General features: G+C 43.0%; 1 protein-coding gene across 3 annotated transcripts in view; it reads left to right on the forward strand.

The window, feature by feature from the left end:
• The window catches only part of SLC13A3 (solute carrier family 13 member 3), a 64,390-nt gene extending 41,165 nt beyond the window's left edge, over positions 1 to 23,225 (forward strand). For all 3 annotated transcript variants that reach the window (XM_044440376.1, XM_044440377.1, XM_044440374.1), the window contains exons 7-13: positions 2,373 to 2,468; positions 5,493 to 5,597; positions 6,486 to 6,583; positions 14,020 to 14,132; positions 15,155 to 15,316; positions 15,968 to 16,105; positions 18,080 to 23,225. In XM_044440376.1, the coding sequence (XP_044296311.1) occupies positions 2,373 to 2,468; positions 5,493 to 5,597; positions 6,486 to 6,583; positions 14,020 to 14,132; positions 15,155 to 15,316; positions 15,968 to 16,105; positions 18,080 to 18,265 (898 nt within the window). In that variant the 3' untranslated portion in view covers positions 18,266 to 23,225. The remainder of the gene's footprint in view (positions 1 to 2,372; positions 2,469 to 5,492; positions 5,598 to 6,485; positions 6,584 to 14,019; positions 14,133 to 15,154; positions 15,317 to 15,967; positions 16,106 to 18,079) is intronic.
• Positions 23,226 to 24,491: the final 1,266 nt, after the last annotated feature.

Genomic DNA, 24,491 nt, shown 5'->3' on the forward strand with positions numbered 1-24,491 from the left:
TGCTTGATTTTTAAAGTGGAACTTCTTGATGCTTAGGTTCTTGTTTAAAAAGAAAAAGAACATAATTGGAAAAGAGAAGGAAACTGTGTTACAAACTTATTTCCCTAGAATACGTCACTTTTTAATCAGCTTGCTTCCCATTTTGCTTAAATAGCTTAAGTATAAACAGGCAACCTTTTCCTCTGGAATACTCTTCTTATTCATAAGTTTAAAAGAGTCATATTCGTAATTTTAACAGAACATATAATATAGGATAGACTATTCTTTTGATGGGATGTGCTTGGTTAATGGAAATCCAGGGCTGGCGTCCCCAAATTGGCACCTCCTAGATGTTCTGGCTGAGAAAATGGGAGATTAATCCAATATACTGGAGGGCAGCAGGATGGGGAAAATGGATCCATGGGATAGAACAGTCTTTCATATGTAACATCTTAGTGGGTGAAGAAGAGAGATGAGAAACAGGGAAGGTCAAACCACATAGGAGCCCAACACTGCTTACTAAAGAGTTTTAGCCTGATTAATAACCAGTGGCACATGAGTATTTCAGCTGTTACTTCTCAAAATTCCTCATATTTTGTTTGATCATCAGTGAGCACTTTGCACTTCGACTACCCAAAAAATGTGTAAGTGAAGGAGAAACTCATGGGAACAAGAAGATAGAAACATAGAAACAGAGCAAGTCAGAAGGTTTCTCTCAGGCCATCCAGTCTGACCCCTGGCTCCAGCCGGCTCTGCTCATGACAAGATGCAGTAGCTCTGTATCCCTGCCCCTGTGTATGCTGGGCATGCATCTGGCAGTTTGCCTATTTGCCTTTGCAGAGCACAGCTTGCTATGTCATCTGAACCAGGCAAGTAGGGTGGCTTCAAAATTACCTCCTATTCGTTGTAGGACTCCGGGGTGATTTTGAAGCCACTTCCTGCAGTGTACCATGCCTTTACCCAAACCTGCCCACTTTCTTATCTCTAGGGAAGATGCATAGAGGTGATAAATTACTACAGGAGGTGCGATGAATCATTCTTGTGAATGCAGGTTTAAATAACCAATAAGAAGCTTCTTCTGTGAGTGTGGATGGTTTGAGGATCTTCTGCCTAATTTCCAAGAGATGAACTTCATCCTTCTTTGGATGAGCTTGGAGAAAGGGAACAAACCAACAGCAAAATTCCTATGGCTTGCTGAGCCTTTTACAGTGCAATCCTAGGAATGTCTCCTGAGAAGTAGACCAAGCTGGACCCTTTTGAAGTGACTGCCCACTTAAACTGACCCCTGACTCTGGGTGGCTAACCTTCAGTTTCAGATTCTTTCTCTAGGGTGGTGTATCTTACAAACTTCAGGGGAGCAACTAAACTTTTCAGTGCTTTTGCATTACTGGAATAGCATTAACATAGTTTCAAGTTTGAATTGCTTGCTTTAAAATGTGTTTTGTCATATGATACTGTATTTTATTTTTTTAATGCATTGAAGTAGGATGCCTGGCTGTAACCCTCTGAACTCAGCTGGTTATGGGCATCCAGCTGAGCACAGGAATAGCACAGAGGCAAAGCTTGCCTGTAATCATTCCCTACCCCACAAAGAGTCCATTTCTCTTGTCTCTGCTTGCAAGAAGGAGAGGCTGAGGCACTGGCTAATTTCTTCGAAGAACAGTGTTGCCTTGCTTCCTCCCTCTCCACATCTTCTGTCTTCAGAACTGCAGCCCGTGCAGAAAGGAACTCGCTGTGAGAGAGGAGTTCAGGTCCAGGCAGCACCTGCCAGCCATAGGATTGCACCCTAAACTGCTATTCTTTAGTGCAACACATTTAAATATAAAGATACGTAGAGATGACTTATAGGAAGGAATCCTGGGAGCTTTTGTTTGATGAGGTGCTGAAATGCTATCCACATTCCCACTCATGGCATGTCAACTGTCATGGCACACCTTTTTAAAGATCCAATTTATGTTAGCAGGGGCTCCCTTTCCCCCTCTCTGTGGTTCTGTACGTGTGATACGGTCGTCTGCCCCTGTGCTGGCCCAGGTTTTGGGGACCCTCAGCCAAGAAACTCTAAATGGTCCCCTTTGTAGCTTTTCAGTAACCTTGTCACCAGCTCCTGGTGCTGCTTTTCCTTCTTTTCCTCGGCACTGCTATTACCTTCATGCTTGCCAGGTAGAGAGTCGGTGAGTCAGCAGGCAGTGGCCTTTACTGCTCCTCCTCAACAGGACTGTGGAGTGTGAATCCCTTGACATGCCAGCCCTTAATACCAGCTCTGGTCTGCCCAGCTGTCTCTCAGCATCAAGGGACACATAGAGTCCAAGCCAACACTCTCTGGTGGGAAGGTATATGTGCTTGCAAATGTGAGAATGAAGCCTTTCTTTTCCTCCTTTGTTGTGTGTTGTCAGGGGCTGGAGAAAGAAGAAATCGGATATACGAGCTGATGCAGAAGCAAGAGCCAGAGCAGTAATAACAGAGGATTACCAGAAACTGGGACCTATCAAGTAAGTCACAATGAGAAGCAAACAAGATGGCAAAAATATCAGGAGAGGAAGAAGCAGCTGTGTACAAGAGGCCTTTTAAAGCTTGTTTTCATTCTGAGACTGCAAGTAAGACTGGCTGGGGGTTAGAAATAGCCTTGAGCATCAGGTGATTGGATTTGTAAGGGAGAATCAGTGCTTGGGAGAAGGGCAAGGGCTGCCCCCCCTTTTTTTGAGGTGGAGTGACAGCAAATGGTATCTCCCCCCACAGAGTGATGGTGCGTATGCAGGGCTAGTCAACCTTGGCACCTGAGCAAGAAAAATCCAACATGCACTTCTACTCCCTCCCAGTCACTAACAATGAAATAATACTACGTTAAATATTTCATACTTCTCTGTTTCACAGAATTAAATGTCTGTGGCAGCTGCCTGACTGTCACTCATAGTAGGTCTGACCCTGGGTTTCTCTCCTACTTCCCATTTCTTTCATAGAAATCACAGATGCACAAATCACAGATGTATATGATACTTTTTGTAGGTTTTTTTAGTTTGCTGTGCTGATCTTGTCTGTCTGTCTGTCTGCATTTTATTTGAGAGGGATGAGAAATGTTTTTTGACCCCAAGGGACAGATGCAGCAATAATCTACATGGCAGTGGCAGTAGAAGGCAGCAGTAAATTTGCTCCCAAATTTACTATCAAATACACACACAGCTTTCCCTCTCCTCTCCTCTCCTCTCCTCTCCTCTCCTCTCCCTGAGAATAGCCTATGGTGGGTTGCTTGTTTTCTAATCCATGTTACTCCCAACAGGAGATCAAGTGTCCTGCAGCTTATTTCTCCCTTAGTCGTCTTAACAGCTGAACAATGGCCTTATGGGAGAGAATTCTGGTTTGGGCAACCAGAACAAGCCACAGCCAAGGCCTCTGAATGTTACCTGCAAAGTATAGACTGCCCACTTACGTGTTGCAGTGTGAGAAACCTCTGTCATATCTATTCTTTGGGGCTTTTGGTGTTTATTTTTAAAGGCACACTAGTTCCCAACTATGGTTTACTTGTTCAAGGAGCGTTAGCTCAACTTGTGTCTCTGCAGTGAATTTTAAACTGTGGCATCAGCTTGAAACTTGGTGGCTGACAATGTGTTGCTTAATTAACCTGTTAAATTATTTAAGCAAAGAACAAATTAAATCTCCAATTAGCCATTCTGCTGAGTTTTGGACATTTGTAGCACCAGTGTGCTCATGACTGATCCCACAGACAAATGAATGATGAACTGAAGTCTCCATGAATAATAGTGTATGTAATGATCACAAAAGCTAGGAAAGTTCTGCCCAGGGAATTAAAGGGGTTTGATTTCATAAATTATGCAGTGCCAATCACTCCTTTCATTTTCATAGTCCAGCAGATGAAATTAGACTGATTGCTTTGAAATGTACTTTAGCCATGCAGGAAGCTTGCTTTTATGCTTGAGTACATCCACACACTAAAAAGAAATGGTGAAGACATAACAGCTTGCTTGCTCTGAGACTCATGTGGGGGCCTTTGTTGTGAGCTTCCAATGGGCAATGAAATACATACATTGGTGACACCCCTGTAACATGCTTTATATGGTCATGACTTTAAGGATTCTTTAGAAAAGTTTTATTAACTTTTCTAATAAAACTTAGAAAAGTTATACTCAAAATACTCTTGTCCATTTTTTTCTGAGGCAGGCAGACAGAAATATTACACCTCTTCTGCAACTACAGCATTGTCTGCCAGTTTGTTTCCCAGATGAATTCAAGATGATGGCTTGGACCTATCATGCCGCAGAGAGTCTGGGCCTGGACAATGGGGGGGGGGGGTGTTTTTCCACAGGAGTCCTGCCCTAGTACTTGGCAAGGTCCTAGTTCCATTTTTTAGAGTGCAAATGTATGCATGCCTATTCAGAAGCAAGTCCCACCATGTTGAATGGAACTTATTCTGTAGCACCCTACTTGGCTGCTTTTTGAAAAGGAACAAAACCTAAGCTGTTTGATGCTGACCAATTTTAGCCATTTGTTCTGTTTCCTTAAGTTGTTATCTTGTGAACTGCTTTGTAAATTTAATCTGTAAACACAGGTATATAAATGCAGCAAAATAAATACATTGAGAGAAACCGAACCTGAAAACTACTTATAAAGATTTCAGCATTAGTGGCTGGTTATGAAAGAAATTAATCCCCTGCTGATCCATTGAAGTCATTATATACCAGTAACCTGCAAAGTGTCATTGTAAGAATCAAAGGTGCTTTTTAATTCTAAGAGCACAGAAAGTCCATTAAACAGCCACTGCCAATTTGATTAGCAACTCCAGATTATTTTCAAATGGTTTATTTATCTCTCCTTCCTTAAATCAAATAAGTGTGTGTGTGTGTGTGTGTGTGTGTGTGTGTGTGTGTGTGTGAGAGAGAGAGAGAGAGAGAGAGAGAGAGAGAGAGAGGGGGGGAGGGAGGGAGGGAGGGAGGGAGGGAGGGAGGTGAGGGGGACTGCTTTCCACCTTCCCTTATGGTACTAGAATGTGAGGTCATCCCCTGAAGCTGAATGATGGGTGGCTCATAAAATAAAAGCAAATAAAAGCATGGACTTCTTTGCACATAGTACAGTTAAGCTATGAACATTCCTACCACAAGATGAACTTGCTCAGATTTAGACAGATTCGTGGAAGAGAAAGCTACCAATGGCTATTACTTGTTGTGTATATTACCTCCAAAAATAAGGTACCGTAGCCTGTCAATACTAGTCAGAGGGGTATTCTGCACACATCCTGCTTGTGGGCTTCCATAAATATATGGCTATCCATTGTAGGAAGAGAAAGTTGGACTGGAAATGCCACTCCGTTCTTTAGATACTCATGTGTTTCCTGCAGAGAAAATCCAAAGCTGCTTCAACATTTCATTCCTCATTATACTGCACTGCCCTTTCAGTCTTAGCCACTTTCCATCCATCTACTGATTCTAGGTGAACTTGATCTCAAGCAAACCTGGTGAAAAGGTCTTAATTACAATGTCTCACCATATTTCCTTCTTTTACAGGTTTGCTGAACAGGCTGTATTTGTTCTCTTCTGCTTATTTGCTATCCTGTTATTCTCCAGGGATCCTAAATTCATCACAGGTTGGGCAAGCTTATTTTCACCAGGGTAAGAGTCAGTTTCTTATCATTAAGCTGCATTTCCCTAAGGACCAGTATTTCTTTTGCTGTTGACGTTTGCAATTCATTTCTTTTATACTACAGAGCCAGCCTAGCTGATCAGCTTTAACATTGTAAGAAAGCCTTTTTCCTGATCTGCTTTGAAGAAGGGGGAAAGCAACAGCCATGACAATAGTCTGGCTGTAGATCACATACATGTTAAGCACCTCATATTTTGGGTGCTAGAAGTTCCAAGAACTTGGGTACCAGAAACTCAAAGGTCTTCTGTCCCAAATCCTGAAAACCCGCTGTCACTCATGGCATACAGTCTTGGAGAATAATCTGGTTCAGTACTCAAGGCTGCTTTTGGCTCATCAAAATTAGAGGGGTATACAAATGTTAGAAAGCAATACTTATTGTTGGAGTGGCCATAAGAATATGTCCAAGTATTTTTGATAAAGGACAACTAATGGCTTTCTGTAGGACCACTTATATAGGCATCTTTATTCAGTCAGTGTTTGTAGCCAACATGGCCTTTGGACTTTTCTACAGTCCACTCAAGGGTTTCCTCCAATTTCTTGAGGCTTGAGGGAGACAAAACTTTCCCAACCTCTTAACCATGGAAGATGGTTGTAGGACTGGGTCTCAGACAATAACCAATAGTCAAAGTATTGCTGTTTAAAAAATGCAGGCTTTCCTTTTGTATTATCTCCATTGTGTATGTTTAATGCTTTACTCTTGAGTTTTCTGCTGGAGTAGCTACTTATTTTAGGGCTGTAATATGCAGAAAAGATTTAGGCGCAGAAATACAAATGGTGTGGGTTCCTGAAACCAGATGTAAAATCTTAGTTTTTTTTTAATGAAACCTGGTTACTTATTCTCCCTTCCTCCATATTAGGTTTGTCACAGATGCAGTTACTGGAGTCACAATAGTGACAATATTGTTCTTCTTTCCTTCAAAAAAGCCATCCCTTAAATGGTGGTTTGACCTAAAAGGTAAGACTCTGGCCTATGAAACCTTGAACCCAGCCTTGTCATCTGTATTTTCTGTATAGCTGACCATAAAAGTAAGACTCTGTGTACAGAGTCACTAGGTCATGACTATTCACTCATACATGGCTATTCACTCACTCAAACCATTAACTCATACAGAAGCTCAGAATATTCAGCCAAGCAAACAGGAGAGCAAGATGGGAATGGATTGGTCTGACATCACAATTGGTCTGACATTCACTGAGATGGCTTGCATGTCACACTAAGCCACCCATGATGAATAACCCATGATGGTACTGATTGAAGGTCAGACTCTCCAAGATCTTGTACCCAGCTCACTCTTCCCTCCTGCTGCTGGCATGCACCCAGGTGCTTTTGCCATAAAATTGCCATCCTGCAATCTTTTGCTCCGTTCCTAAACCGAGCAGCCCTTTAACTCTTGATCCTCTTGGTGCTCTGAGCTTGTCTCACCTTTGCCGGATCCTGATGGAAGGTTTTCCTATCCATCCCTCACCACTTGGCACACGGAAACAAGTCTTTACTTGTATTTTTCAGAGAAAATGCGCAGATCCTAACATTCCCTTTTGTGGTTTTGTTCCTCTTGCACTTGTTCATGGAGAGTATGATTGTGGTCCCGCTCATCCTCTCTCTTGCTTGCCCTTGCATGGGAGAATGCGGTTGGTGTCAGCTGCTCTGCAGATGCCTTGACCTGCTTGCTTTGCTTCCTCCTGCTCAAGTCACAGAACAAGTAGTCATTCAGTTGTCCCTAGTCATGGTCTGATGAGGCCAAAAGTTCTGCTATGGGCCGCACAGGGAAACCTGCTTGGCAAGGCTCATAGTGGGGTGGAGATGAGTCAGAGAGTTGAGACAATTGAGGTGCCACGGAATGGTGCCATGGCTGTGGAGGAGTCGCTGGTGGGGGAAAACAGCTGTGGTGCAATGTCGGGATGCAGCTTGTACTTGTTGGCTTTGGTGCAACCAGCATGCAGTAGCATCTGCCTTCCTGCCAGTGGTGACAGTTTGCTCCCGTTGCCTGCTCACAGACCTGAGGCTGCCACGCCTTGAACAGCAGGTGCTTTTCATTGTGATGCAAGATGACAAGACATGCCCTGATCAGGACCCTTTTAACATTTTCCTGTTTGTTAATTTCCCTGGGAAGCTCATATGTGCACTTCCCTGATGCTTCAGTAGCAGTGACCAAGTCCTGCAAGTGGCAGCCAGTTGGCTCCATGCCTGTTTTGGAGAAGTGCCATCCATAGTGCATTGGTGGTGGCAGACCTTCCTCCAGTTCCTCTTCCCTTAGCTAGATAGAACCTGCAGTTTCCAGAATCAGTTGCTCTGCTGGTGGTTTAGGCTGTTCTTCTTCAGGTTCATCCTTTCCTTCAGGGCCTTCAGTTGCCGACTCTTCTGGAAGGACAGTGCAGGATGGGTCACTAGGATGTGTGAAGTCTAATGGGATTGACTCTCCTCCATCCCTCATCTGGGACAGATCAGGGAGAAGGGCCCTTTCAAGTTTACCTCCCACATCTTTCAGGTTTCACTCACACACGTGAGAAACTGCATCACCATCTGGTCTAGAGAGCTACTGGGATACACCCTGTCCTACTGCTTCTCTGGAGACAGATGCTTGGATGGGAAAGGTGGGAGAAACGTACTCTCTTGAGTGGGCCAATATCCATATCTCCCATGGCGGGGGGGGCAGCTCTGACTGCACTTTCAGTGGAAAACTACTCCCAGTGACTTTTCAGATAGTACTGCCTACATTGGTTGTTTCCGATAGAGTATTTCTAGGTCCATGTAGAACATTAGGTGGACAGGTTGCTTTTCTTGCAGCAATATGTTGAGCTTCTTGTGCTTGAGGAGGTGAACTTGTGCCAGAAGCGGAGCAGGCAGCTTCCAGGGACAGCTGGGATGGACTGATAGGGCATATTATAATTCCCAAAGGCTCTGGATAGAACTCTTTCTGTGGTTGGCCAACAACTTGGGGTCTTGAATTAGGTGCAGCTTGGATGCTGTGTGGCTTGGGCGTACAGGATACATGTAGCCACTCAGTATAGAGTTCGACACAACTTGCCATGCTCAGAATCAGGGACAAGGGATTGGGTAGGAGAGAGGCAGGCCTTCATGGCATGATACCTGACTGCCTGAATTTGGGGCAAGGCAGTCCTGCTTCTAGCAGTATAATCAGGCATTGCATCCCTCAAATGAAGCACAATAGTCACCAGCTTTTCATAGAATGGCAGAATGTGTGGCATGACCCCAGAGCACAAGTTTTAAGTTGTGATTTCCTTACACATTTTCTTCAGGCAGTGAAATTGTTTCTTGCACTGCAAGGTGGAGTGTAGAAAGCCTCAGATCTGGAAACAAGGGGGAAAGATGATCATACCTGGTACTCTGCCAATATTCTTGAACCTCAGAGCTCTGTGAATGTGTCAAGTTTCTTCTGATTTCAGAAACAGACCTGAACTTTCTGATGCTCTTGGGACACCTCAGTTATGGTCCCAGATGCATCAAAGTCCTACTCTTGCGATGCTTGATTTGCAGGATCCAGAGGGGGAAAGGATAGTGTAGGTGAGGACTCAAAGTCCTCCTCCCTCACAGGTTCTATCCTAGGGTTTGATGAAAAGTGCTCGATACCAGGCAAAGGTGGTTCAACTTTGCCTATTACTATGCCTGGTCAAATGCCTCTCCTGTTCTAGCTTCATCTCTTCCCAGCCTGTGGGAGAATGGACAGGCTTTGGGTTCCTATGCATAGAGAAGGCCATTATGGGGAGGACAGATTTGGGCTCAGTTTATAAGAAGGAATAGGCAAGCAGTAGTGGAAAAAACGTAAGAAAAAGGTTTGTGTGTGTTGATCTCATTGCAAATCCATTGCACAAACAAAATGAAATTCTACACATGATTAAGGATCAAAGTACTGCCTATGTTACTTCAATCAAGGCATTAATTTTCATTCTGTCTCACCATTTTTCCTGCAAGGAATCCAAGGCAGCTTAAAGAATCCTCTTCCTCCTCTCCATTTTATCTTCTCAACAACCCTGTAAGGGAGGTTAGGTTGAGAGCCAGTGACTGGCCCAGAGTCACTCAGTGAGCTTCATGGCTGATTGGGGACTAGAACCAAGGTCTCCTGAGTCTCTGTCCAGCACGCTAACCATTTCCCCATGCTGGCTCTTAAATCAGAGGTTTCTTCTCCAGGCGCTTTTCAGAAACCTTGATTTTATGTAGGTTAATGGAGGCAGGGTGCAATGAGTACAAAGTGAACTTGGCAGAACTGCAGGTTCCTTCAAGGTCACTGTGTCAATTGTTCACAAGGGAAAGGAAGAGGGAGAGGGAGGTTGCTGACAAATGAGGTGACAAGCTTGCTTTGAGGTGGGGAAGAGAAAGCCAAGGGAGGACAGATCTATAGCAATGCAGGCTGTTGCCAGGCAGAATTTGGAAAGAGATTGTTTGCAAAAGATGGCGTTCATTATGGCCACTTTTGCTCAACAGCTTTTCAACAACCCACAATGAAGTTGCACTGCCAGTTCAGACACCTCACTGAGCCACCAGGAGGGCAGAGTATCCTAAAACAAGTTAACAGGGCTAGGTTTGGATGGCAGAGCACACCATGGTGGGTTGTCATGGCATTCAAAGAAAGGCTAGTAATTACTGCATGTCCTAGCAATGTTAGTCCTTTTCAGGTGGATCTCTTTTCCGGGTTAAAGACCCCCAATTCCCCAAATCATCAATGTTCTGACTGCACCTCTGACTGCACCTCTGTGCCAGTGCAATGCTTCGCAAGTAGAACATGGGACAAATTGCTTGCAGATGTCTAGAACATGAGTACAGAGATGAGGCTACAGAAGATGATGTGGCTTGGCTTGTTCCTTGTTCAACACGAGGACTTTAGCAATGCCAAGGAACAGATCCATACTTACCTTTCATCACAAGACCCCTTTCTTGTGTAACAGGATGTCTCACTTTACAAAAATCCATTTATGAGCTTTTACGGATTCTCCTTTGCCATAAATTTCACAATCTTTGAGCAGTGAGTAGAAAATTAACACTGCAGATCCAAAGGGCAAATGAAAGAAGGACGAAGCCCATCTGCTGGGACAAGGTAAGAGATATGCAAACATTACATTGTAAAATACACTTGACAAATATGCCTGATATTTGACAGATGTAAATATGTGCTACAATGTAATGCTGGTTCTGTGGGCAATCTACACAGTGATGCTACAGACCTCAGTGTGTGAGATCCAGAAAGAGTGGCTGAGTTCACACAACTAAGCCTTCGGAGGGGTGGTTTAGCATGTTAGGTAGAATCCCTCCCTCCCTCCCTGCATGCGTGCGTGTGCGCACACACACACACACACACACACACACACACTCTAGGTGATTTATAAACAACTTCAACTGCCCATGGCTTAGCATGTCATCTGAACCCAGGTGACACAGTTAGGCATCGCCAAGCCAAAATATTAGTCCCTTGGTAAGAGTGACCGAAAGGGTTGCCAGTCTGGCCAAGGAATTCTGGCTGTCCTGCACCTCCTGCTCTTCAAGCTCCACTCAAGGCTTGAGATGGGAGGTAGGTGGTGAGAGGAAGGTCTGCTGATTTTGCTTCCGCAAGGGGAAGCATCCATACTGGTCCTTTCTACCTGCTCCCCAACCTTATTCAGAAAGTTCTCACTAGCTGGGTGGGAAGTGGCGGGTGGTGGTGGCAGAATCCTGCCTATCAGCATCATAAGCAGAATTGCCTTCTCCTAACCCAGCTTTGCAAGTCGAGTTGGGAGTCTGGGCAGCACCTGAGAGGTGATTCTGGCCGTCAGCACTGAGCATGCGCAGGACACTGACCAGCAGACTAGCCCTCCCCAACCCAGCTAGCAAAAAATGTATGAGTGGGGTTGGGGTCTTCTGAACCAACCTTAACCAGATCAGGACTCCTGAACTTACCCTAGACTAAATGTGCATGCGCACATGTGTCCCTTCATGGCTGTGTTTTGGCTCTCAGTATCTTAGTTTAGAGGCAATTATCTTTCATTCTGCTCCAGGTCTGTGCTTTTCTAAGCACCCGTGATTATTCTTTAAGCGCTTTTGGAAAATCTGCAGTGCTGGTGTGAACATCATCATCTGAAACCTGAAATATTCATGTACAGCAAGCCTCAGGCCCATTTTCCCTTTGTCCATGCAGCTTTGGCTGAAAGTCCATAAGTAGTTTTCTGCAGAGGCACTTAGCCTGTCACACAAAAAGGACTTATTAGCCACTGTACCTCTCTGCTTACACCAGTTCATATTTATGTTTCGTTTTGTTTTGAAGCCTATATGTGGGAATGGTCACATGTTTTTTTCAGGGTACAAATATAAAAAAGGCATTTGGTGCTTGTGCTAAACCAGGGGTGCAAGGCCCCCAGTCTCTATAGCTGCAAAGCTCCATTTCACCATAAAGTGTCTTCCAGTTTCCGAGGGGATTGTGCTAGGGACAGCTCTTTGATGGCAGGATCCATCAAACCCTGTGAGAACGGCCCTCAGAATGACTAGTTGAAGATTACCTGCCAGCCACTCCCAGAAGTCTCAGTGACTGTCAGAGAGCCCTTGGTCTGATGGTTTCTGAGCCTGGCAGGGGGCACAGAGAAACGCTGTTTGCAGGAAGGAAGCAATGCTGGTAAAATTGGTGTTGGGACTCATACATAATAAGTAACCGTATGTAGCACACAGAAGTGTATGTCTCTATGTGTGTTTCTATATGAGTATGTGGCTCCTTGGCCCCTGCTAACGCAAGAAGTGGCCCTTGGGCCAGAAAAGGTTATGCACTCCAGCATCAAGCTGTAGATTAGCACGACGTGAACGAGACTACGTGGATTTCAGGCTTGCATGTTCTTACCTCCCCTCCTCTGTGACATTATGAGGAGTTCAGACATGTTTGCTTCTGTTTTCCCTAGCTACAGCTCATTAGCTTGTCAAAACTAATGCGTTACAGTTAATAGCAACCATGGTTTGTTTCAAACATGGCAGTTGGTAACTTGACATGACAAGTTGTGTTAAGCAAAGCAGAAACAAAAGCTTCCAAACTCCTGGCAGCTGCACTGGAGGCGTGGAAGGAGGACCACCTCAGCCCCATCTGGGCTCATTCAATAATGCCACACTTTGCTTTATAGCCATTGGGTGCCTGGTGCAAGATGCCCGAAGTAAAATATATATTGGCATGGCCACAAGAATTACCTTGATTGATCAGAATGTTTTCCATTTAATCCAGGAAGAAGGGCATTGAAATATATCTTTTGTCAATATGCTTGGTATTTTTCACTGTATATCACATTTCTATTTAGTTTTCACAATTAATATTCATGAATATACATATCTTTCGTAAGGAAGATGAATCTTCCTTAAAGCTATCTCAGTTGCATTGTATAGCAGCAAAACCAGTCAGTTAAGTGTTGAATTTTCTTTTTCTGTCATTTATTTATTTATTTATTTATTTATTTAAAGCTTTTATAGACCGTCCCATTATTAGCATCTCGGGACGGTTTACAGCACAGATAAAAATGGCACAGCATCCAGCAATTCACAATAAAATCACAGTTAAAACCAATTAAATATTAAAATAATGGGAGAATAAAAAGGTTTTTGCCAGTCACTGAATGAAGGAAAAAAAACATTGACACCAGGCAAACCTCTCTAGGGAGCGTATTTGATAATTGGGGCGCCACTGCAGAGAAGGCCCTTCTCTGGGTAGTCACCCTCCTAATCTATTTCATTTGTCTGCCCTGAATGTGCCTCAAGTTTTAGAATAGCTTTTCCTAAGTTGGTATTCTCCAGATGTTTTCGACTCCTAACTCATCAACCTGAGCCAGGAGAGTCAGTGGTCAGGAATGCTGGGAGTTGTGGTCCAAAACATCTGTAAGGCAGCTGGTTGGGAAAGGTTGTGAGAGATACAGTGGATTCACACACATCCTTTGACTTTTCCCACTTATTGTTGCATTATAACCTGGGACTGAAATGGATTTAACTGGCATTTTTACCACTTGATGTAGATAAGTTACCTCAACACTGTGAAGGTGTGAATTTTTTTAAATTGTTCCACAATGTTTATGTAAACTAAAGCAAACTGGCAGTTCTCAGTTGCATACATGTTCACTCCTCTGAGTCAAGTCTATAAACACCTCTGGCAGTGATTATAGCTGCAGGTCTTCCTCTTGGATCAGTTGATATGCTTTGCACATCTGGATCCTGTACCTTTCTGCCCTCTTTCCAGACTATTCAGAATTGTACATCACCATCAGTTCCTTCAGTTTTCATTGTCTAAACTAAAAATGCTGAAATGTGGTTACTGCTATATTATTCACGTATGTTCTTTTTCACAAGTGTGACTAAACATAACTGGGAGAATAATAATGTTCAGCCATGAGGCTCAGGGCAAACCTAATGCTAAATCTCTCTTCATAAACCTCTTTGTCTAGCGCCAAACACTGAGAATGAACCCTTGCTATCGTGGAGAAAAGCCCAGGAAAGCGTCCCTTGGAATATTATCATCTTGCTTGGAGGAGGCTTTGCTATGGCCAAAGGATGTGAGGTATGCCGCCAGTCAAGCATTTGCCTCACGTCCCTGGTTTTCTAAGCACACTTGTTGCAGCTCCTGACACTGGATTGCTGCAAATCCATTTATGACATTCACTGTGTGTGTGTGTGTGTGTGTGTGTGTGTGTGTGTGTGGTGTTGTGTATATAAGTAAGATCAGGACCAGGTTTCTCTTAGCCCTTTATCCCATCACTGCAGTCCAGATGAAGATAATCTCTTAGCTGTCCTCCCACACCCCAAACAGCTGTTGTTATTTGACAAAGAAGCCACCATTGGTATCAATAGCACTTTTGCAGGAAGAAGCTGTTGTAGGGGATAGGATGGATTTTTGTTGAGTCTGAACTGCAGGGGAAAGGGGGTACCCCCCCCCCCGCCCCGCTGCCTGCACTGCAGGCCCAATCCAGTTCAGACCTGCCCTGCCTTCCCCAAGCTTCCTTAAAAAGAAAACCATCCACACAGACACCCAAACGGAAGTACATGTTGGATTGTCTATTTTGGCCCTAAGGACAAAAACAAAGGATACTCCATGAAGTACAAGAAGTAAGGTAGTTCGTTTGGTTTTTTCCCCCCACAAGATCATTGTTCATCACTTTGGGAAATGTTACAAAGCCAGCCAGGGTTTTCAAGGATGTACCTTCCTGATAGCTTCACAAGGCAAAGCCATTATATGAAAATGGTGAAGAAAGTCAAGGAGGCTCTGCCTCAGAAATGCCATGGAAGATGGTGTTAAATTGAAGTTGCTTCATGTTTTAGAGGACAAGTATTTATTTTTATTTAAGTTTTTATATGCTGTCCAATAGCACAGTCTCTAGGTTTTTATATGCCATTCAATATCGTACACTTCCTGATAAAGTGTCATCCTCTGTATCATCCTACCAGTTTTTACCATGGCAGGCAGAGACAAGTAGTAAACTACTCATGGGTTTTTGATCTCATCACAAGAGAAGAAAGCCTTTGGTAAGGTCAGCTGCCATTGATTTTTTAACAAAACCTTCTGGATTTTCTTCCCTGCTTTAGGAGTCAGGCTTGTCTGTCTGGATTGGAGGTCGGCTTGATCCTTTGGAGAACCTCCCTCCTCCTCTGGCGGTTATTCTCATCACAATCGTGATTGCGATGTTCACAGAATTCGCCAGCAACACAGCCACAATCATCATCTTCCTGCCTGTTCTGGCAGAACTGGTAAGAGCGAGATGCAGAGTTGTCGCCCACGTCGCAGCAACTCAGTGGCACCAGCAGAGACGTTTCTTTTCACAAGCGAGGTTGACATTCTCTCAGATGTAAGACCTGCCTTCTTGCCTTCACCACGCAATCAGTTTCGGGGGGGGGGGGACCTCTTTTCAGATTGTGCACTGAATTAAATCAGCATCCACTACAAGTATGAACAGGTGGCAGTGCAGTTGATACCCTCCCGACCCAGGACTGCCCTGTTATTTTATGTTTTGTTTATAAATATTGGTTTCTCAGAAGACTTTCTCCACCTCTGTGCAGAATCCCATCAAGCAGTACTACGTAGGGTTAGTCTTTCATTGTTTGGAGACTGACAGGTCTTTCTCCATCTCTTCTCTTGTAGAACTAAAAGGAACTCTTTTCCTTTTTTGACTAAGGGGAAATCATCTAATCACCATCTAGCTGCTCATGTGGCTAACTGAAAAGGGAAGCATAGAGCAAGTGAAACAACAAACTAACTTCTTTTGGTCTGTCTAGAATCATCTGGTGGAAGCTTGTGCAAGAACTTCGCATACGTTTCTAGTCTTCAGGAGCTTTATCAGCAATCTGTACTTCAGCTAATACGTCATAGTGCAACTTCCCTTCTTTTTGTTTTCTTTCAAGGCTATCCGTTTGAAAGTGCATCCTCTCTACCTAATGATACCAGGGACTATAGGATGTTCATTTGCTTTCATGCTTCCAGTCTCCACACCCCCAAATTCAATTGCCTTTGCTTCTGGGCACTTGCTGGTCAAAGATATGGTGAGTTGTTTTATATATAATAGAGCAGGGTTGTGTTTGGCAAAAAGTAGCTCTGTAGATATTTTGGATTTCATCTCCCAGAAGCCTCTGCTAGTTTGGCCAATGATCAGGAATGCTGGGAGCTGGACTCAAAAAACAAACAAGCAGGAAAAAACACCTGGAAATTTTGTTTCTGATGTAGAACAGAGAAAGGCTTCTGTTTTGTCACAATGTGACTGCATTGAATTGGCAGCAGCCTTCATCCATCCCAGTTATCACTTGATTTATAGATGTCTTTTCACAGAAAATACTAAGTGTTTTATGGTGGGCAGTAAAGTCTTCTGTATGCAATGGATATGTAAGTATGTCTCAGGCAGACTGAAGCATCCTCCCATTAAGAATCTTTGTTCAAAGGACTAGGAAAGATCACGGTAGGAGATTTTTGGATAGTTAGTCAAATGGACCAATGCTCTCATTCAGTGGGATGCAGTTTCATGTGATTTTGATGAGCCTTGAATCCATTTCTGCTGGATCGCACCCAGAAATCTTCCTGACTGATTTGTAGGAGCATGAGGGGAGCTGGGGCACAGAAGGCAGAATGCGCACTGCAAGGTAAAAGGAACATCTGCGCATGGCATTTTAAACAGCAGAAGCATTTCCTTCTCTGCTGTTCATGCACGGTGTCTTGGCTGGAATAGCCTCCGGACCACAGGGAATAGGAGATATTTGATCCTTTCTCTGCTCTGATCCATCCAGAACTGGACTCTCAGAAACTACTTGATGCATTGGTGCTGCCCTTTGTGGGCTCCCCTTGAAATGCAAAGAGCAACTTCGATAGGTTCAGGCCTCCAGTGGCTGCTATTTAGGAACACGCATATTAATGACCTCCAAGCAATTAATGTCGCATTTAGGGTTATTTTCACATTTAGTTTGGCTTTCTGCAAAAAGTGGATGGTTGCTGTTCTTTTGTGTTTTTCCAAGAGCTAAGAAGGAAATCAGAGCCCGTCTTATATTGCTTTACATGTAAAAGAAAAATAGTTCCTTAGAAAAGAATACTCTGCCAGCTATTTGTGCACAGGACTACAGGAGTTGTGTAAGTGTTATATATATACAAATGTACATTGGGTTAATCAAAATTCTTTATGCAGCGTGCAAATTAAAAACAATAAATGCTGGTGCTGCTGCTGATGGTATAAAAGCAAGCTAAAACCATCACCTCCCAAATTAAAACCAAACGTAAACCAGCAGCTGGTATAAAGCAGGCTGTACATTAAAGAATTTAATCTTATTATTTGTTGTCATTCATTTTGGGGCTTATAGGGTCCAAGAATATGAGCTGACCACTGCCTTGTCAAAAAGGACTAGACAAAAAGCAAATCTACTAATTATTGAAACTTAATTTCCCCAGCAGATGCTCATCCAGTATTGCAGAACATACATTATCTTTCTCATCCTTGTCTAAAGTAGCCCATGTTGTGAAAACTTCCTGACTTGTCTATTCCAGTGTTCTCTACATGGGGCTTCCCTTGAAGACAGCCTGGAAGCAGCAGCTGGTGCGCAGTGCTGTTGCCCATGTATTGGTGGGGCAATGAGATATGAACATACTGCATCCATTTTGAAATCCCTGTGCTGGTTGCTAGTGAGCTTCCAGGCCCCATTCAAGGCCCAAGTACTAGTTCCCTGAACGGCCCTGTTCATAATTGGTCTGCATTCAAACCCCTGATAACTCAGGCAGGATTTCAGTTGAATATTATGAGAAACCTCTTCATGGTAAATGCAGTTTGATGTCGGATCTCCTTAATTTTCATCACTTTCTTATTGGAGGTCTTCAGGTGAGGTAAGATAGCTATCTGTTAAGGATGCTTCAGCTCTAGATTTTCTGTAGGGGGTTGAATTAGATGGCCTACAAGACCCTCACCTCAAACCCAAGACTCCTCCATAATGGAGAACACTTTCTAAACCAAGAATATTTAACTCCCCCTTTTCCTTCCACAGGCAAGAACTGGTCTGCTTATGAATCTGATGGGAGTTATGCTTCTGAGCCTGGCCATCAACACTTGGGCCACAAGCATCTTTCAGTTGGGCACCTATCCTGCCTGGGCCAACATCCATTCAGAAAATACAACTGCTCTGCAGATGGATGTGCAGAACATCACATTGAACTCATTGAGTAAATTATGAATGTTGCAACCTTGTTTGAGCAGGGGGGAAATCCTCTGTTCAGATTGTGCACTGAATTAAATCAGCATCCACTACAAGTATGAACAGGTGGCAGTGCAGTTGATACCCTCCCGACCCAGGACTGCCCTGTTATTTTATGTTTTGTTTATAAATATTGGTTTCTCAGAAGACTTTCTCCACCTCTGTGCAGAATCCCATCAAGCAGTACTAGGTAGGGTTAGTCTTTCATTGTTTGGAGACTGACAGGTCTTTCTCCATCTCTTCTCTTGTAGAACTAAAGGGAACTCTTTTCCTTTTTTGACTAAGGGGAAATCATCTAATCACCATCTAGCCACTCATGTGGCTAACTGAAAAGAGAAGCATAGAGCAAGTGAAACAACAAACTAACTTCTTTTGGACAGGAGAACCATTTAAATATTGCATATTGCATATTCTTTACCAGTCTATGAAGCAAAAATAAAAAGAGATCTTTTGATCTCCTTTATCCTGGGGGATGACTATTTGGCTGCATCAGTTGCTCTTTGGGTGGAAGAGCCTGGAACAATTGTGTTGATGAAATTACAAAGCCTTGCCCCGAAAGATAGCCAGCAGCTGAAGATTTTGAAATCCACTGGAGATAAAAGTAGAGGACTGAGGGTGGAGATACAGAAATAAGACTATGATAATTAGAAAAGTAAAACATTTATCCCTGTCTTGTAAATGCAAGCATAGAATTTAAGAATGTAAGAACAACATTCCAGTATTCAGAAAGCTGGGGATGAATTTGGAGAGCGCAGCAACTGGGCACCCAATTTGATTGAAAAAAGATGGCAGTTAGTGGCCAAAGGATTCTTGGTACCTCTCAGACCACACTGTCATTTCTTGTTGCAGAGTTTGATGACATTTTTCAGCTGTTACTCCTTTTTCAGTAGACTCCCCCATAAGATTAGACTAGCAGGGTCAGGCCACGTGAGTGCTCTTAGCTCACTGTCTTTCACATTTGTGCTTTACTTCCACAAAATAAATTTTATGCATTTTCCTTAAATACACGTACTTCCTTTCCCAGAAATTACATGGCTAGGCATTTTAATTCTACATGTACTAAGCATTAATTAATATTCTTAATAACTGAATGCTTACTATTGTACCAGATACTTATTGACCCTGCCTTGCTTTAAAAAAATGGTGTAACGGGCTAAGAAGAAGGGAGAACGGAGAGAGAATCCTTGATACCGAATTGTGGCACAATCCTGTATTTGGCATAGGCTGCCTGTTAAAGAAGAAATGCCTAAGGGTGCAGTCTTATGCAAGTTAGACAAAATTATGTAAATTCACAGATTAGAAATGACAAAGGAAAAGGATTTTAATGCAGGAGTTGGGGCGGGACAATGCCCTGAAAGAGGAACGAGAATGCCTACAAGTCTAGGCGAATCATGCAAAATCTTGTACCCTTTCAATAAAGTATAACACTTTGATCATTAAGTCCAGGAAAGGGCATGTAAACAATGACTGACCATAAGAAGCAATGTGAACTGTAAACCCTCCTTCTGAATATAGCAGCAGCAGTGGATTGTGTGAAAAGTGGCAGTTTTGGTACATTTTTCAGACCTGTGTTATAGCCCTCCAGATCCCATCTATTATCCAGATGACATTTCTTCTGTTTGTCCTGCCATATTTCTAGTGATGGTATCCTGACTATCTACACACAGTGCTGCCATTTCTAATGAAATGTTGGAAGGTGCTTTATGCCATTGGAGGTCCATCTTGTGGTTATTTGAGGCCCACACAAAAAGCTATCAAATCAAAGCAGGTAAATTCCTATCCTGGTAAGCAGAGTGAGGTCACTGTGGACAAGATCCAGTTAATGAGATATAATCCAATGTAAATAGAAAAGTCAAGGCAGAAGAAAGCAGGGCTATGGATAGCTTTCTGGAGCCCTGCTTGGTGGACCGATCCACTAGGACTGTAGGAGGAAGCTGTCCCAGTAGGAAGTGAAGCCAATTTAAGGCTTATGTAGTCTGGAAAGACGTGTGATGTTGTCAGCTCTGTTTCTCCTGGAGAAGCCAACTGGGCTGATTTTGTAACCTGAGACTTCTGCAAGGCTAGGGAGATGGTGTTTCTTCTGGGCACTCATTCTCTGAGCACAGGATGATGGCAGGGCTTGTTTGTGTGCGAGGGCTAGCCCTGGATAATCCACTAACTGCTTAGCCCCCAGGAAGTAGCCTGTGCCTTACCTTGAGTTTCATACTGGACAGAGGGCCGGGGTTTTGACATACCTAGCTCTATATTGTCCCATCCAGCTGGCTGTGGATCTCAAAGATTTTAAACTGGATCTTTTTCACTCCTTCCTGGATATGCTAGAGAATGAACCTGGAATTGAACTTTGGCATGAAAAGTGTGCGTTCTACCTGTGGCCTACAGTCCTTGTTTGGTGCTCAGTATTGGCATGTTTATCAGGATCAGACCCAGGTAGAAGTAATCTTTAGATGCCAGGATTTGGAAAAATGTGTGGGCATTATATGTGATCATGACACTTGACATGAAGATTATTCAAAGGCTTGTGAAAGACAAATTACCATAGTACTTTAGTATGAAATGTGGTGCTTTCCTCTACCACATGGTATTTTACAAAGTTTGGGTGTTGCCAGTTATGTCCACCAGTTGTAAAATCTGGCATTGACTTGCAGATAAAGCATTAGACTGGTTTTATTCTTGCTCAGCAACTAATTCACAAGACGAATGCATACAATTAAATGTTTTAAGCATGGTTCCGGAAGATACTTCCCCCACACTGTGACCTAGGTTTCAAAACTTGCTTTATTTTAAACGTGGTATGTAATTGTTTATACCTATCTATACTCAGAACTTACAAACGTTTTGCAAAAGCACATGAGATACAGTGGTAACAGATGAGTTTGCCAAACTCAAAACTGAATCAAACTGGAAACAAAAACCTGGTTTTATTACCTTGGGGCAGAAAAATACACCTACATTCATCACAGGAGGGAACTTTCAAACCAGCTTCACGACACTTAAATGTTACAGTGGTCTTCACTCCTAAGGCATGTCGCTGCCTCACAGTCACATTTCAGATGGGGATAATGGTGACCTATTCTACTTCCTAAGTGATAAATTTACTACATTCAGTTCCTGCTGCTAACTAGAGAATTGTGGAAAGGTAGTGCAATGACCTATGTTGACCGAAGATCTCTTTAAAAGTCTGTGCTTTTGCGATAAAGGTGGCCACCAGAGACATGCTGCTTTAGTGGGCATTGTGGAGGATTATTTGTGTTCAGGTATTGATGGGAGATTTTTGATCTCTATATATAAAATTGATTAGCTGGGTACTTTCAATGAAAGTGTCTGTAAATGGACAGTGATCCATTGTAATCCAGATTTTACAATTGCTGTTGTAATCCAGATTTTATATTATGTATTGAATGTTTGCAGAAGGACTGGACAAAGCAGTTGAAAATTGGTGCTGAATGCATGTTTTGGAAGACATGACAATGGAAGTTGTGCTGAGCATGGGAAGGAGACTTGAGAGTGAATTCTTGCGATGATGTAGAGGAGAGTGACTTTGTAATTCTGTGTTATTGTGCCTTATTTAGGATCTGTTCCTGGAATATACTTGGTGAATACAACCATTAGACCCACTTCTCCCTCTTTCTTTTTACCGTAGCTGTGGTTGATGTAAACATTGCATCATAGATGCGAGGGTAAGCCAGAGGTCAAGCTGAAAGCACCAGATCAGTCTCTATGCCAAAGTCTCATGATTATGAGGACTTAAAATAATGCCCTCTTTACCCTACTGCACTGTTGTGTTCTGCATTTGTGAGTCACAGAGAAGGACAGTACTTACATCTCTTTTCTTGGTAACCATCTGTTAAGCTCATGTAAAGTTTCCATAGCATCAAATCAGAGGCATAAGTTCATTGGTGTAACAGACACTGAATCATAATCCATTCCCATTGGCAAACCTAAGCTACAATCCTATGCACTTTACGCGTACTTCTTATCATCTTCTGAATAAAAATGATGATAATTGACAAAACATTGAAGCCATTTGGGAATTCTGAGTGACAGGGTAAACAATTTATTTTAAATTGTTTACACCCCAGCTTTTCTCCTAGGAATTCAGGGTGGTTAATAACTAAATTAATAATTGTTTTTTAAAACTCAAAGCAAAACCCAGAAATAAGTTCAAAACAACAAGTGGAAAATCACATGCCACATGCCTTCCTAAACAAAGAATAGTCTTCAGCAGCTTGTAGAAGGCCATCAATGAGGAAAAGATTGATTCCTTGGAAGTGATTTTAAAAGCCTTTCAAGGGAAACCCATCTCATTTAGGACCAGTTACTGGAACCCCTGCTCTTTGTAGGGTGGCCACTTCATATACCCAGTCTGTGATTTGCATTGAAGAGCAGCCCGATTACAGAAGTTTAGGCTGATGCAGCTTTTCCAGATATAGAGGCAAGTGGAGGAAAAGAACCTGTTGAATTTTTGGGGCATCAAGTTGTGATTAAAAGCATGCGCATGGTCAGTAAAAAAAGTGGGGGAGGCAATTTTGTTCCTCCTCCTCAGCCCACAAACACTGCTCTTCTTTCAGCAGTCTTGCACCTATTGTTGCATAAAGACTGTTAGAGTTTGGTTTAAGAAATCCAGTGCAGGCACAAAAGTGAAACAGATACTGAAGCAGCAGCGCAGTAGCTATTGGTGGCACTGCTTGGGGGAATTCTTTCTGGCCTCTGCAGGACAGCATTAAGGAATTAATATTGTTGCGAGTATTTTTAATATACTATACAGGGAGTTAGTACAGGTAGTTCATATTGTTACAATTGGGACAACTGGTGCTGTGAGCTTCCTGGACACAAATTGCACATCCTTGAACTTAACCTGATGCCTGCCACTGTCACTATGTTTAATTCCTGATTGGGAATATTTTGTTTCATTTTTTTAAAAGGTTGGATTGTTACTCATCCAAAGCCTGTAATCGTCCAGTACCCTGGTGGTAATTCATGTCTGGAGAGATAGATTCACATCCAGGAGAGGGTATTTGAAGTGTCCTCTCCTGGATTTAATTTCAATCCAGTTAAATTACTGGATTTAACATCTAAGTCTAGTAATTGCATGAAGATGACTCCAAGGCAGGGTTAGACATGCACACCTCCTACTTAATAGAATTGATATATAAGCCACCCAAATCCCAGGAGTGGCTATAAACGAATGCTGATTGGTGTAAATTTTGCTGTTATCATCTCTTAAAGCAAAGGTTTACAACTTGGTTTTTCATACCGTGTCAATTATTATGCATGCACTACTAATAATGCAATGCAATGCAGAATGCCTGTCTGTAGGTAACACAGGAATAGCTTTCACACCCTTGCTATCTCCCCAGAAGTCTTCAGACTTTCTCATTGTTTCCCCTTACTAGAGTGGAAACTCCCACGATCTCTTTGACATTGTTCAAAGAGATGGAGCAACATTCTGGGGTTGTGAAAAAAAGGAACAAGAAAAAAACATTTGACATCAGATAGTCTGCCAGGCTGGGGGAGTCTCTTCAGGCTACTGCCCCTAGAAGTTACTACATCTGTGGGGAGAGAGGGCAGGATCCCTGTATTAGCTCCTGTTGAGCAGGAGAATCGGAAAATTCAGTTACATGCTAGTTTGTTGGTCTTTTGTAAAATCTCCCAGCTGGATATGCCTTCACTGTTTGGTTATTCCATGGAGTATGATGCTAGATTTCTACAAAGAATGATTGCCCGGGGGTGGGGGGTGTACACTCTGCCTTGCAGAGGCTGTCCATCCTCAGGCAGTTTAGCCTGGCCTTGGAAGGTGTGTCCCTTGTGGAATGTCTGACCCATAAAGCAGGAGAGCACAGCCTATGACCTTTCTGATGTTGGACTGCAGCTTCCATCATCACTGACCATTGACCATACTGGATGAGGCTGATGGAAGTTGGAGTCCAACAGTTACTAGCCAGTTCAGTTCTGTGGTTATCAGGAGACATTCTGGTATTACCCAAGTTTTCAGAGGTCCAGTCTGTCACAGCTCAGAAAAGACCCCTTAGTGTTATAGCGCCCACTCTCTGGAACTTGCTGCAAGTATAAATTCACCAGTCAACAACCTTTCTTGGTTTTCCTTATCTACTGAAATAATACCTTTGCCAACAGGTATTGTCAGGCAGGTAATTTAGTCCTATTTATGAAGACTTCTTTTTGTACATTGCTTAGAAATCCCTTTAAT

Source organism: Varanus komodoensis, unplaced genomic scaffold (assembly GCF_004798865.1).
Source record: "Varanus komodoensis strain SLA01 unplaced genomic scaffold, ASM479886v1 scaffold37, whole genome shotgun sequence".
NCBI lineage: Eukaryota > Metazoa > Chordata > Lepidosauria > Squamata > Varanidae > Varanus > Varanus komodoensis.